This window comes from Rhinopithecus bieti, unplaced genomic scaffold, assembly GCF_001698545.2.
Source record: "Rhinopithecus bieti isolate Rb0 unplaced genomic scaffold, ASM169854v2 scaffold_33066, whole genome shotgun sequence".
Classification (NCBI taxonomy): Eukaryota; Metazoa; Chordata; class Mammalia; order Primates; family Cercopithecidae; genus Rhinopithecus; species Rhinopithecus bieti.
This window is the reverse complement of record NW_016814098.1, coordinates 987,019-1,001,565: the sequence shown is the minus strand read 5'-3', so window position 1 is coordinate 1,001,565 and position 14,547 is coordinate 987,019. Positions and strand designations below refer to the sequence as shown.

General features: G+C 43.3%; 2 protein-coding genes across 2 annotated transcripts in view; one reads left to right on the top strand and one right to left on the bottom strand.

Moving 5' to 3' along the window:
• Nucleotides 1-11,245, top strand: part of EIF3A (eukaryotic translation initiation factor 3 subunit A) — a 55,437-nt gene extending 44,192 nt beyond the window's left edge. Inside the window, exons 19-22 of the mRNA XM_017849770.1 lie at nt 1,537-2,255; nt 6,153-6,354; nt 7,584-7,774; nt 8,643-11,245. Coding sequence (XP_017705259.1) covers nt 1,537-2,255; nt 6,153-6,354; nt 7,584-7,774; nt 8,643-8,866 — 1,336 coding nt within the window. The 3' untranslated portion in view covers nt 8,867-11,245. The remainder of the gene's footprint in view (nt 1-1,536; nt 2,256-6,152; nt 6,355-7,583; nt 7,775-8,642) is intronic.
• On the bottom strand, nt 11,183-14,542 carry NANOS1 (nanos C2HC-type zinc finger 1; the record flags this gene model as incomplete). Its single annotated transcript, XM_017849756.1, has 1 exon — nt 11,183-14,542. A coding segment is annotated over one exon (366 nt), but the record flags the coding sequence as incomplete, so codon positions are not given.
• Between the last annotated feature and the right edge of the window lie 5 nt (nt 14,543-14,547).

Below are 14,547 nucleotides of genomic sequence, written 5' to 3'. Positions count from 1 at the left end.
CCCCTGCCCTCCCCTCCCCTCCCTTTTTTGAGACGGAGTCTTGCTCTGTTGCCCAGGCTGGAGTACAGTGGCATGATCTCGGCTCACTGCAAGCTGTGCCTCCCGGGTTCACCATTCTCCCACCTCAGCCTCCCGAATAGCTGGGACTGTAGGTGCCTGCCACCACGCCCGGTTAATTTTTTGTATTTTTAGTAGAGACGGGGTTTCATCATGTTGGCCAGGATGGTCTCGATCTCCTGACCTTGTGATCCGCCTGCCTTGGCCTCCCAGGGTGCTGGGATTACAGGCATGGGCCACCGCGCCCCGCCTCTTGTTAATATTTTATCGGTGATTTTAAAATTTGGTTCATTTTGTAGAGGCAGGGAAAGGAGAGCCATGAAGAATTGTGTGCATGTCTGATTGTGTGTGGGTTTGGTTTTTGTTTTTTTGGGTCTGCTGCCCGGGCTGGGGTGCAGTGGCACGATCTCAGCTCCCTGCATCCTCTACCTCCTGCGTTCAAGTGCCTCAGCCTCTCGAATAGCTGGGATTACAGGTGTGTGCCACCATACCTGGCTACTTTTTGTATTTTTTAGTAGAGATGGGGTTTTGCCGTGTTGCCCAAGCTGGCTTTGACCTCGACCTCAAGTGATCTGCCTGTCTCAGCCTCCCAGATTGCTGGGATTACAGGCTTGAGCCACTGCACTTGGCTTGTTTCTTTCTTTTTTTGTTGCTGCTGCTGTTGTTGTTTTGAGATGGTGTCTCACTCTGGAGTGCAGTGGCGCGATCTCGGCTCACTACAGCCTCAACCTCCCTGGGCTTAGGTGATTGATCCTCTGCCTCAGCCTCCCGAGTAGCGGGGACCACAGGTGTGCTCCACCATGCCTGGTTACTTTTGTTTGTTTGTTTCTTTGTTTTTGAGACAGAATCTTGCTCTGTCACCCAGGCTGGACTGCAGTGGTGGGATCTCGGCTCACTGCCTCTGCCTCCTGGATTCAAGCAATTCTTGTGCCTCCCAAGTAGCTGGGATTACAGACATGCACCACCAGGCCTGGCTAATTTTTGCATTTTTAGTAGACCCGAGGTTTCACCATGTTGGCTAGGCTGGTCTTGAACTCCTGACCTCAAGTAATCTGCCTGCCTCAGCCTCCCAAAGTGCTGGGATTATAGGCGTGAGCCACCACGCCTGGTCAATTTTTATTTTTTTATAGGGATGGAGTTTTGCCATGTTGCCCAGGCTAGTCTCACGCTCCCGGGCTCAGGCAATCCTCCCGCCTTGGCCTTCCAAAGTGCTGGGATTACAGGTGGGAGTGACTGCACCAAGCCACTTGTCTTACAATTAAGTAGAGATGGGGTTTTGCCATGTTGGCCAGGCTGGTCTTGAACTCCTGACCTCAGGTGATCTGCCTGCCTCTGTCTCCCAAAGTCTTGGGATTAAAGGCGTGAGCCACTGCACCTAGCCCATACTGAAGTTTTAAAAAAGCACGTCAAAAAAAAAAACCCAAAGGATCATGTGCTTTTTTATTTTATGTATTTTTAATTGTTCTTGTTGCTGTGTAGGGAGTGGAGACGTGGAGAAGGGCGAGATGAGGACAGGTCTCATAGAAGAGATGAAGAGCGGCCCCGGCGTCTGGGGGATGATGAAGATAGAGAGTCCTCTCTTAGACCAGATGATGATCGGGTTCCCCGGCGTGGCATGGATGATGACAGAGGCCCTAGACGTGGTCCTGAGGAAGATCGGTTCTCTCGCCGTGGGGCAGACGATGACCGGCCTTCTTGGCGTAACACAGATGATGACAGGCCTCCCAGACGAATTGCTGATGAGGACAGGGGAAGCTGGCGTCACGCGGAAGATGACAGACCACCTAGACGAGGACTGGATGAGGACAGAGGAAGCTGGCGAACAGCTGATGAGGACAGAGGACCAAGACGTGGGATGGATGACGACCGGGGGCTGAGGCGAGGAGGCGCTGATGATGAACGATCATCCTGGCGTAATGCTGATGACGACCGGGGTCCCAGGCGAGGGTTGGATGATGACCGGGGTCCCAGGCGAGGGATGGATGATGACCGGGGTCCCAGGCGAGCGTTGGATGATGATCGAGGACCTTGGAGAAATGCCGATGAAGATAGAATTCCCAGGCGTGGTGCAGAGGATGACAGGGGCCCCTGGAGAAACATGGATGATGATCGTCTTTCAAGACGTGCTGATGATGATCGCTTTCCCAGACGGGGTGATGACTCAAGACCTGGTCCTTGGAGACCATTAGTCAAGCCAGGTAAAATTCTGTTTCCTAGAATATGCTTAAGTGTTCACCTGTAAAAGTGAAGTTCTGATGGATAAATGTCAGGGCTATATTGTTATTTTCCAGATAAACTGGTCTTTTATCTTCAGTATCATTTGCAGTGACTTACCTGTCAAAAGTTTGCCTTCAGAATACTACCATCCAAAGCATAAATAACCCAACCTCTCTTTCTTTTGTGATGTGCTCTTTATTTTCCTTCTGCTTCGTTGACTGCTGCTTTGAAGGCTTTTCCTGTACTCATCCCTTCAGTATTGGTGTGCTTTTCAGGTTTTACTGGGAACTAGCCTCCTTTTAAAAATAAATAATTGAAACCAAAATGTACTTTATATATTTATTTCTGCCAAATGAGAGATTATGCACGAAGGAACTCGTTTTACTTTACTTTTTTTGAGACAGGGTCTTGCTCTGTTGCACAGGTTGGTGTGCAGTGGTGCAATCATGGCTCATTGCAACCTTGACCTCCCTGATTCTAGGGAGCCTCCCACCTCAGCCTTCTGAGTAGCTTAGGACTACAGGTGCATGCCACCACACCCTGCTAATATTTTATTTTTTTGGAGAGACAGGGTTTTGCCATGTTGCCCAGGCTGGTCTCAAACTCCTGGGCTCAATTATCCTTCTGCCTCTCCCTCGCAAAGTGAAGTGCTAGGATTACAGGTGTGAGGAACTGCGCCCAGCCTCGTTTTCTTTCTTAGTCCTGGGCCTGCTTGTTGTTTAACACTTTATTATTTGTGAGCAGTTGTATACATGTCTGTGACACACGTCTATTACCATTTTCTTTCTTTTTTTTTTTGAGACGTCTTCCAGGCTGGACTGCAGTTGTGCGATCTCGGCTCACTGCAACCTCTGCCTCCTGGGTTCAAGCAATTCTCCTGCCTCAGCTTTCCAAGTAGCTGGGACTACAGACATATGCCACCATGCATGGCTAATTTTTTTTTTTTTTTTTTTTTTTTTTTTTTGAGATGGAGTCTCACTCTGTCACCCGGGCTGGAGTGCAGTGGCGTGATCTCGGCTCACTGCAAGGTCCACCTCCCAGGTTCATGCTATTCTCCTGCCTCAGCCTCCCAAATAGCTGGGATTACAGGCACCCGTCACCACACCTGGCTAATTTTTTGTATTTTTAGTAGAGACGGGGTTTCACCATGGTAACCAGGTTGCTCTCGAACTCCTGACCTCGAGTGATCCACCCATCTTGGCCTCCCAAAGTGCTGGGATTACAGCGTGAGCCACTGCCTTGGCCAGTTTTCTCTAGGTAATTTCTGTGTACTGCACACAGGTGACAGCTGCTTACTGCATATAGCACATTTCCACTTGGTAGTCTTACTGAATGTCAAACACAGCCTATCCAAAACTGGACTCATCACCATCACATACAGAGGTTGCAGTGATCTGAGATCACGCCACTGCACTCCATCCTGGGAGACAGAGTGAGACCCCGCCTCAAATAAAGAAAAACAAATGCTGTTTAGTGGCCCCAAGCACATGGTGGCTAAGGAGAAGATACATGTATTAGATAAGCTTTGTTCATGAATGAGTTACAATGCTGTTGACCAGGAATTCATGAATTGTAACTCATTCATGAACACCCATCCCTCTGATTCTCCTCAGGGGCATCACTGTCCAGCTAACTGTCTGAGCTACGAATCTGGGAGTTGTTTTGTCTCTGTTTCATCCTTTATGTTAAATGTTTATTTAGTTCAGTTCTGCCTTTTTTTTTTTTTTTTTTTTTTTGAGACGGAGTCTCGCTCTATCGCCCAGGCTGGAGTGCAGTGGCCGGATCTCAGCTCACTGCAAGCTCCGCCTCCCGGGTTTACGCCATTCTCCTGCCTCAGCCTCCCGAGTAGCTGGGACTACAGGCGCCCGCTACCTCGTCCGGCTAGTTTTTTGTATTTTTTAGTAGAGACGGGGTTTCACCGTGTTAGCCAGGATGGTCTCGATCTGCTGACCTCGTGATCCGCCCGTCTCGGCCTCCCAAAGTGCTGGGATTACAGGCGTGAGCCACCGCGCCCGGCCAGTTCTGCCTTTTTGATGTTCCTGAAATCCACCCTCTTCTCCATTCCCATTGCTTATACTTGGTCCTGGCTCAGCATCATTTTCCTCACCCCAACTGGTTTTTGCTTCCTCTCTTACTCCCAGTTTTAATTTGGGGTGAGGGGGAAATAACTAGAGCAGTTGTTCTAAGTGCAGATCTAAGTGAGCCGCTTCCTTGCTTTCCCCAGTTGTTTCTGTTGCCTACTTCATCTCTTTTAGTCTCACTTCATTCCACTGTTTAGCTGTTACCTTGTGTAAGCCATTTAATTTTTCTTTGCCTCATGTTAAATGGGGTAACAGTGTAGCAGATGCTTACTGATTTGCTAATTATATTTTATAAAGTTGCCATGAATACTGAACTCCTGTTCCTAGGGAAATACAAGGTTAGGTTCTTGTGAACTTGTAGTCATGATATTTTTGTCAACCAGTCAATCAATACATAAAATGTCTTTTATGTGTTTGTGTTTAAAGACCCCCTATTTCTGATATGTTGTTGATTCATTACCATTGAATTCATGATCAACAGCATTGTAACTCATTCATGAACAAAGCTTATCTAATACATGTATTTTCTCCTTAGCCACCTTGTGCTTGGGGCCACTAAACAGCATTTGTTTTTTCTTTTTTTGAGGCGGGGTCTCACTCTGTCTCCCAGGCTGGAGTGCAGTGGTGTGATCTCAGATCACCGCAACCTCTGCCTCCTGGGCTCAAGAGATCCTACCACATCAGCTTCCTGAGTAGCTGACTATAGGTGCAAACCACCAAGCCCAGCTAATTTTTGTATTTTTTGTAGAGGTGTGGTTTTGCCATGTTGCCCAGGCTGGTCTTGAACTCCTGGGCTCCAGGGATCCACCCTCCTCGGCCTCCCAGATTCCTGAGATTACAGGCATGAGCCACTACGCCTGGCCACTAGACAGCATTTTAGCACTACGCTTGGAAGCCATTTTAAACAGTGAGGTCACCAACAAATGCATATCTCCATGTAATCTATGTGAAATGTTCCTAGATTCATATATTCCATGGATAAGTGTGAGCCACTGTACAGGGTTAAAGGATTTATTCATGATTAATGACTAAATAATGGTGGGTGGTAAATGGTAGAGGATAGGAATATAAAAGGAAAGATTCTTTTTTGAATATGAAGGCCTTGAAAACATTGCAAGGTATAAATACCTTAAAATTGGGACTCAGAGAAAACTCTTGAAGTTTTCTGCTTAAATGAGTGATCTGTTTAACATCACAACAGATACTATACTGAAATCTGCGTGCAATAGGAAAATTATGAAATTTTAGTGATATTTTGTTTTATGGAGCACTCAAGCCAGATCATTTTAAGTTTTTTTTTTTTCCTGTTGTTTTTTTCAGTCTCACTCTGTCGCCCAGGCTGGAGTGCAGTGGCAATATCTTGGCTCACTGCGACCTCTGCCTCCCAGGTTCAAGCGATTCTCGTAGCCTCAGCCTCCCAAGTCAAGTAGCTAGGAGTACAGGCACACCACCACACCTGGCTAATTGTATTTGTAGTAGAGACAGGGTTATTACCATGTTGGCCAGGCTGGTCTCGAATTCCTGACCTTAAGTGATCCACCTGGCTCGGCCTCCCAAAGTACTGGAATTACAGGTGTGAGCCCCACCGTGCCCGGCCCATTTTAAGTTTCTTATGTAAGTTTAAAATACTGTTAATGATGTCTGTGCAGTGATGTACACAGCTTTAGTGTTTTTTTAATCAGTGTCTTAAAGTAGCATTTAGAATGATGATGAATTAATGCCAACGTCTATTCATGATTGCCAATCTGTTTCTTCTTTTAAAATACTTTAAAATGTTTTGCTTTTTCAAAAAAATAGGTGGATGGAGAGAGAAAGAGAAAGCCAGAGAGGAGAGCTGGGGTCCACCTCGAGAATCAAGGCCATCAGAAGAACGTGAATGGGACAGAGAAAAAGAAAGGGATAGAGATAATCAAGATCGAGAGGAGAATGACAAGGAACCTGAAAGAGAAAGGGACAGAGAGAGAGATGTGGATCGAGAGGATCGCTTCAGAAGATCTAGGTGTGATGTTCTAATTAAATTATTTGTAAAGGCCGGGCACGGTGGCTCATGCCTGTAATCCCAGCACTTTGGAAGGCCGAGGTGGGCGATTCACATGAGTTTTAGGAGTTCGAGAGCAGCCTGGCCAACATGGTGAAACCCTGTCTCTACTAAAAATACAAAAATTAGCTGGATTTGGTGGTGGTGCGCCTGTCATCTCAGGTACTCAGGAGGCTGAGGCTGGAGAATCATTTGAACCCAGGAGGCAGAGGTTGCAGTGAGCAGAGATCATGCCATTGTACTCCAGCCTGGGCGACAAGAGCGAAACTCCATCTCAAAAAAAAAAAAAAAAAAAAAAAATTTGTAGAGCTGCAGTTGGGATTGTTTTAGACACCGGCCTGTGTATTTCAAATTGTTTTTCAGAAATGATGTTCCTTGCCATTCCCCAGCACCCCACTTATCTCTTAGAATCATAATGCAGGCTTTAGAGGCAGGAGAATTGCTTGAACCCGGGAGGCGTTGGTTGTGGTGAGCCAAGATCGTGCCATTGCACTCCAGCCTGGGCAACAAGAGCGAAACTCCATCTCAAAATAAATAAATAAATAAATAAAAATTTTAAAATAGATTATCTAATCAAACATTCCCTCTTAAAGTAAGAAAATGGAGGCCCAAACTTCGTGGCTGTCTATAGGCTGTATGACTGTTGGGCAGTGGAACCAGTCCAGCTGTTTTTGTCAGTCCATTGCTTTTCCCCCTGTGGTTTAGGGCAGTCAGTTTTTTTGCCCTTAAATTATCAAAAACCCTTCAATTTTATTGGTAGTAGAAGTTCTAGCTTGCTCCCTCTGCCAAAGTGTCCTTGCACTGATAAATGTAGACCAGCAGTGTTCAATGCAATTTTCTGCAAGGAAGAAAATGTCTGTCTGTGTTGGTATGGTAGTGTGGTAGTCAGCAGTCACATTTGGCTGCCAAACACTTAGAATATATGGTTGGTGCTCCTAAAGAAATATCTCCATTTTACTTTAAATTTCAGTAACCATATATGGGTAGTGGCTACTGAGTGGGATGGCATAGATCTGAGTGTTCTCGTTTGTTCTCCACGCCCCAGGTATCAGGTAAGGTCAGGTTATGAGTTTAAACTGTTCTGTTACATTTGTAAACTCTAAGCCCCAGCTTGGATTGGATGTACTTATAATTATCCCATTTGGTCTAACAGTAGTAAGAACCTGACTTGTCATTGTAAATGGCTACAGGGATGAAGGTGGCTGGAGAAGAGGACCAGCTGAGGAATCTTCAAGCTGGAGAGACTCAAGTCGTCGGGACGATAGAGATAGGGATGACCGTCGCCGTGAGAGGGATGACCGGCGTGATCTAAGAGAAAGACGAGATCTAAGAGACGATAGGGACCGAAGAGGACCTCCGCTCAGATCAGAACGTGAAGAAGGTATAGATGTTACATACAACTGAAGTATTGGAGAACCGTCATTTCTTAGGGGGGATTTGGGTTATTTAATTACATCATAAACTTGTATGAATGCCAACAATAAGAGAGCTGATGTTTATTCCATTTAGAATTCAGGATTTTCATACAGTTAATGGTCATGTTGTGAAGTGCACTTATCTCTAAATTCAAAGTACAGTAGTAGACTAAATTGGATAGTAGGCAATATATATAAAGTTTACTTAATAAAAATGAAAAAATTGTTATTTAAAAGCAACTTCTTGAGAGATTTAAGCACAAAGTAGAAACATTTTCTCTGAAATAGTTTTTTTTTTGTTTTATTTTATTTTGTTCTTTTCATTTTCTCTGAAATTGTAATAGAAGTTTCTTTCTTAAAATATATGTATTTTCATTTTAAAATACTAATTTTCTCTTGGTTTTAAAAAATTTATTTTCCATATGTCTTGACATCCTGTTGTGAGAGAATTTTTCTGTCATAGCCATAACTTTAAAAACTCCTGTATTTTATGTGGTTAATTTGCTGTTAAAATTCTTCAAGAGCCAAAAAACCTTTCAGTTATAAAATTTGTATTCAGCCAGATTTTTGCTACCTTGTCTTACGGGTTTATACCAGCTGCAGTCCTTCCCAGGCCAGGGGTTTCTGCCTGTTTTCAAATTTTGAGTTTTATCTGTACATCTGTATGTTAAAGATTGTGAGAAATTGTACCAGCTTTAATTATGATTTCTGTATTGTTAGTCTTTAGTACAGGAATTTTGAGTAATTTGAGGCATTTCTTCTGCTTGTTAATTTGTGCCAATAGAATATAGTACTAACTTAATTTTTTTTTTTTTTTTTAATTAAACTTTCTAGTAAGTTCTTGGAGACGTGCTGATGACAGGAAAGATGACCGGGCAGAAGAGCGGGACCCTCCTCGTCGAGTTCCTCCCGCAGCTCTTTCAAGAGACCGAGAAAGAGACCGAGAAAGAGAAGGTGAAAAAGAGAAGGCCTCATGGAGAGCTGAAAAAGATAGGGAGTCTCTTCGTCGTACTAAAAATGAGACTGATGAAGATGGATGGACCACAGTACGACGTTAAGTCTCAAGATAATGGATTTAAACTGGTGTCTTAAATAGGTGTGATCACATTCAAGGATTATTATACTTGTGCTTCAACCAATCTAAATTGGATTCTTTAATGTTGTTTCACCATAACACAAAAAGCATGAACTTGTATTAATCCTATATAATAGATTGATCATGCACCATATCCACAGGAGGTTGGAAAAACCATGCCATTTTCTGGAATTTAAGGGTGTTGCATTATTTCATCAATCATTTGTTGACAAAAAAGAAAAACTAAAAAATAAATTTAAAATGTGAACTTTCAGGTATTGAGTAACACCTTTATCTTGGTATAGAACTGATATATTTTTTTTATTTTGAAATATCTGATATTAATTTGGAATGAAGTAAGGTTCTGTTAAAGAAAATATATTTGAAGACCCTTTAAAGCAGTGAATCTGAAACAATTTTCACACCTTTAAGTGGTTGATATGTACCTATTTTAGGTATTTTGAGGTATTTACCATAAACTAAATTTAGAAAGTTTTTAGATTCACTTGAAGTAAACATTACAAACATTGGATACGGTGGGGTTTTCTTTAGATTTTACTTGAGAGAAGGTGAGTACAAAGCAATTTGCAGTTGTTGTAATGACAAGAAGTATACTGCGCAAGTGTGAATCCAAACAGTATAGCTTTTAAATTTTAAAGCATTTGGTAAACTATCGCTGAGTTTTTTTCTGTTGCCAATAGTAAACTGCTTTTCCATTAATGGAGAATTCATGCCTTTCAAGCATTTTAAATATGACAATATTTATAAATGTATGGTTTGGAGGAATCGTTTAAATTCTTTCCTAATTTTCTTTCTCTTCAAGATAGATTCTTTCAACAAGTAATTTGTAGTAATGACTGTGTTGACTTCAATTTTGGAGTGTAGTAGCTATGTTAAAGATTAACTATTTGGTCTCATTGAAGCCAACACAGAACTTGCTGCTGTGTTTTTTCTTCAGTGATAAATAAAATACTTACAGAATTTGTTTTAGTGTTGATTTGTGGTTATAGTATTTTGTTTATAATGTTAAGTTTGCATCTTCAGTTGAGTTTTTTTACTTGAATTTTTATCAGTGCCATTAAATGTCTTGTGTTTAGTATCAATGAATATGAACCTAAATACAACAAAGAAAGCATATGTGGCTAGGATGTCTCCCCTAAAATGTCTTCCTTTGTTAATGCAGAAATTCCTTAGTTTCCTTGTAAAGCTGTCCTCTGAGTTTGTGTGTGCATGTGCGTGTTTGAAGTACCACCTTGGGTTTTCACCTGAAATTAGAAAAATCATAGTTAATTTGAGAAAATGTTACAAATTCATCATGGCTGTAGGCACTTATTATTTCTGTTGAGTAGTGGTGAGAATTCCTATTGGTACAGCTGTAGGGCCAGAAGAGGGAGTATTGATGCTTTTTAACTTAACCAGATGCAGCCTTTTTTGTTTGATGTTACCAATGATAGAAATCATTTTAAACACCTTTCTTAGTATCTGGTATTTCAAATACGTAGAAGTCTTTAAAGGTCTTTTGTGGGGAGAAGGACTTTTCTTTCATAACAAGAGAATTTCAGATCAGTGATTATTAGTGGGGCAGTAACCTGCTAAGAGTTTGCTTCCTGGAGAGTACATCTGTATGTGTGACATCACAGGTAAGCCCCAACAATTTATTTAATCAGATTTGTTCAGATGAGTTACTGTTGCCTACGTTAGGGTTAGGTTTCAAGGCTAGTCAGGAAACCCATTCTTTCTGCTCAGTTTCCCGTACTGTTCTCCCAAGTTCTTTGTCCTGGGAGCAGAACCCAAGTGCAAGAGGAGGGCAGAAGAGTCTGATGCTGTTACCTTGCGATCCTGCTCTTGGTTTCCACTGTCCAGGCTGTACAACTCTTGTCTACTCCCACTAGTATTTACCAACAGGTGTTAAAGGAAAGCTGAACAAGCAGCCTACTCACCGATCTGCTAGGTGGTCTTCCATGTTCCTGGTGGCTTCTGCAGTTGCATTGAGAGTAACATTGCTGTTAATACAGATAGATCCGATAGTAGAGACATCATCGGTCCAAAAAAGATTCTGCATCTCATTAGTTGTCCATAGTGGCTACCAGGAGGTGGTTGGCATCTATAATGTGTGGGACGTTTTTATGTCAAGAAATGCCTACTTTTTTTTTTTTTTTTTAAACCAAAGACACTGACCATAGATTGATTTATAATTTTTAAGCCTAATTGAAATACATGGGGTACTGTGAAAGGATTGTTGCTTGAGTGGCTACGATTAGAAAATCAGGACTAACAAACTTTTCTTTGTCTGGAAGCATATATATTTGATAAAATTTTAATATGTATAATTTTGGTTTAATAAATCAAATCTATGACAAAAGTTGTTCTCATCAAAGCTAATAATTCTGCAACTTCCAAGAAGGACTTTGTAGGAAAATTAAAATACAAAGAAAAAAGCCACTAGAAATTTAAGTCTGTACAGAAAAGAACAGGTTAAGACAATCTGTACCTCTACAGTTGGAGAAGTGCTTTTGACTATTCCCTGTATTGTTTTGCATACTTGGCCAAGTATGCAGCATGTTCTTATGAAGATAATTTTGTCATTACTTTGTATATTTCTTAAACTTTGAAAAATTGGGTTTCTCTAAATGTAATTTTGCAAAATGTTCAAAGTTTCATATTGAGTTCCAAGGATTTTTAAATGATGTATTTGCATATACTTTTCATAAGAGAACCCTAGAAAATTAACTATAGTAATATTCTGTGTTTTAACTCCCAGTATTGTCAGCTGGAAAACAGGCAAATTTGGCACAGGGGCTGAACATGGGGTACTTTTTTGGAGACAGTCGCTCTGTTGCCCAGGCTGGAGTGCAATGGCGCGATCTGGACTCACTGCAACCTCCGCCTCCTGGGTTCAAGTAATTCTTCTGCCTCAGCCTACCAAGTAGCTGGGATTACAGGCGCCCACCACCACACCTGGCTAATTTTTGTATTTTTAGTAGAGAGAGGGCCTTGCCATGTTGGCCAGGCTGGTCTCCTGACATTGTGATCCACTTGCCTCGCCTCCCGAAGTGCTGGGATTACAGGCATGAGCCACCACGCCCAGCCTGAAAATGGGGTACTTTAAAAACAGAGGAATAGTGGCTGCCTGACTAGTTGACGGTCTTCTGGATACCTTTGCCAATACTCTTGCCCTCCGGAAGCTCCAGCTCAGTGTGTTCTTAGTTCTGGTAAAATAGTAGCGGTGTCAGAATATCAAATTCACATTAGGCACATCTCATCACAGTGACTCCCATATATTCAGGCTATATCAAAGCCTCCAAGACCTTTGGAAACCGTCTATAATTTGACTAGAAATACAAAGTAGCTAAATTGATCTTGCCACCTGGTTAGCCCTTTTGGCCTAGAGAATGCACTGATCTGTTCATAGTGGTCCTTTTGAAAAGGCAGAACAGGAGCAGTGGGAGAGGTAAGAGGATTCATGTTGACCTTAGAAACTTCACCCAGAAAGCGAAGCTCATTTAAACCGGTATATTTTCTAGCAAAGAAAGGAGAACAAATAATTACAGGGTTTCATTAAGCTACTTAATTTAGGCCCAATCAGATCAGCAGTTCCCTGGTCGGGTTAAGACTAGCAGCGTTGGATTATTTTTCTTTCCTGGCTAAGAAACAGTGTTTTCCCCCTGCCCCCAAGTTCTTGATATGCACCTTTTCTTTGACCAGAAAGACAGCTATTGGGTATTTACCCCACCCACTTATACACCTTCAAATGAAGGTTCCTGATGGAGCCAATTTGCTGTGGAGGAAGTTAGCTGTTATTATGAAAGCAGTCTAACTTATAGTAGCCTAGCTAAATCCTACTGGGAGCCTTATACACGTAAACTAAATCTCTTGCTGGTATCTTCAGATAGTGATGCATTTGTGTATTTCAGATGAGTTCATCTTAATTCACTTCTATTTTTTGCCTTCTATTGTCTTGGCAGGTAGCTGCATTCCATAGTGTGGCATTCAGTATGGTGGATTTAAAAGTGAGGGTGGGAGGGTAAAGTAGGGGTTAGGAACTTTTGCCCAAGGATCAGGTTTAGTCTTGCTTGTGGGGAACTGGTGGGGTTCCAGAAATGGACATGGGTCTTCCAGTAGGAGTGGGAACATGAAAGACCCCCAACAATTCCTTTAATTAGTGCTTATTCTAGTTTGAGCACTGCCTATATTAAAGTCAGACGCAGCCCATGGTGGAACCTTCTTGAATACGAGTTAATACACGAATAGCTCAGAGCTAGAGATCCATCTTCTATTTGTTTAAGAGGCAACAGCTGGAATGGGCTTTCCTCCACTAGGAACCCTGAAATTGAGCAATCTAGGGTGAATACTGCTGTTTTCCCTTCTTCCCTTTGATCTTAATATCAAACGTTTTTAAAGAACTGGAAGTGAGTGCGTCGAGAAAAGGCCAAGTAGGAAAGCTACAGGTGAGACTGATGAATTCATACTGTTACTGTATAAATACACAGTTTTTTTAAACAGCACCATTTCCAAGTTATACACAATATGATTATGACTTGGCACAACTTTTAAAGGTGGAAAAGGCTAGTTGCTAGTTCAGTAATAAAATATCTGGTACATAAAAGGATAAGGAGCTGTATTCTACCTGCTACAGATTGTGCATTTTACACCTCCATCTAGGACAGAAACAAGCCACAAGGAGGGAATACCCGCCCAAATTAATACTGGAAAGTTTACAAAACCTTCACTTCTCGTAAGGGTGATGCTACCAGCGGCTTGCTTCACCTGGAATTAGAGTTAACTGATTTTTTAAGGACAACTAAGAATATTACTCGCTTCAAACAATAAAATAGTCATTTTGCCGACATTTCATAAAATCGCCAGTTTTAAGCTCAGTTCAGAGGCTTTTAAAAAAATATTCTAGACCTAGTAAAGTGCCTCCATTCATAAAATGAAACATCCAAGATTAGATTGAGACAATTTCATACTGATGCGCATCTAAAATAGGTCCACGTATACAGTAAATAAACAGCGCCTCTAAGTTGCCGTATTTCAGTTAGTGGAATACACACCCAGCCTTCGCCCTTCTGGATGTGCAAACTAGAAACTGAAGACATGGGGATTTCACCGTCTAGTCCCAATTGCTCGGCACGGAAGTACTCCACAAGGTCGGCTGCTTCTGAAAAACCACCAGGACGACGTCCCAAAGTCGAGCCGACCGCTGAGCCGCACGCCTCCCCACCGCGGGGGCAAGATGGTGCGCAGACCTAGTGGTGCGAAGGGCGGCGGCGGCGACCGGAAGCCCGGGCCCTCAGCGCAGCTTCTTGCCAGGCGGGCCGTCCCTGGCGCTGCGGGGCGGCGGGCGGGCGGGCGGCGGCGGCACTTTGGAGAGCGGGCAGTACTTGATGGTGTGCGCGTTGTCGCCGCTGGCGCCGCACAGGGGACACGTGTAGCGGCGCAGCACGGGGCACAGCACTCGCCCGTCGGGGCCCTTGAGGATATGGGTGGTGTAGAGCGCCATCGCCTCCTTGTTGTTGCGGCAGAATACGCACACCTGCAGCTCCGGCTTCAACAGCCGGGCGGCCGCCGCCCCGGAGGCCGCGTGCAGCCGGGGCTCGGCCGCCCATGCCGGGGCCCGCTCCTCGCGCGGCGTCGCCTCGTTAGTAGTGGCGGCGGCGGGCG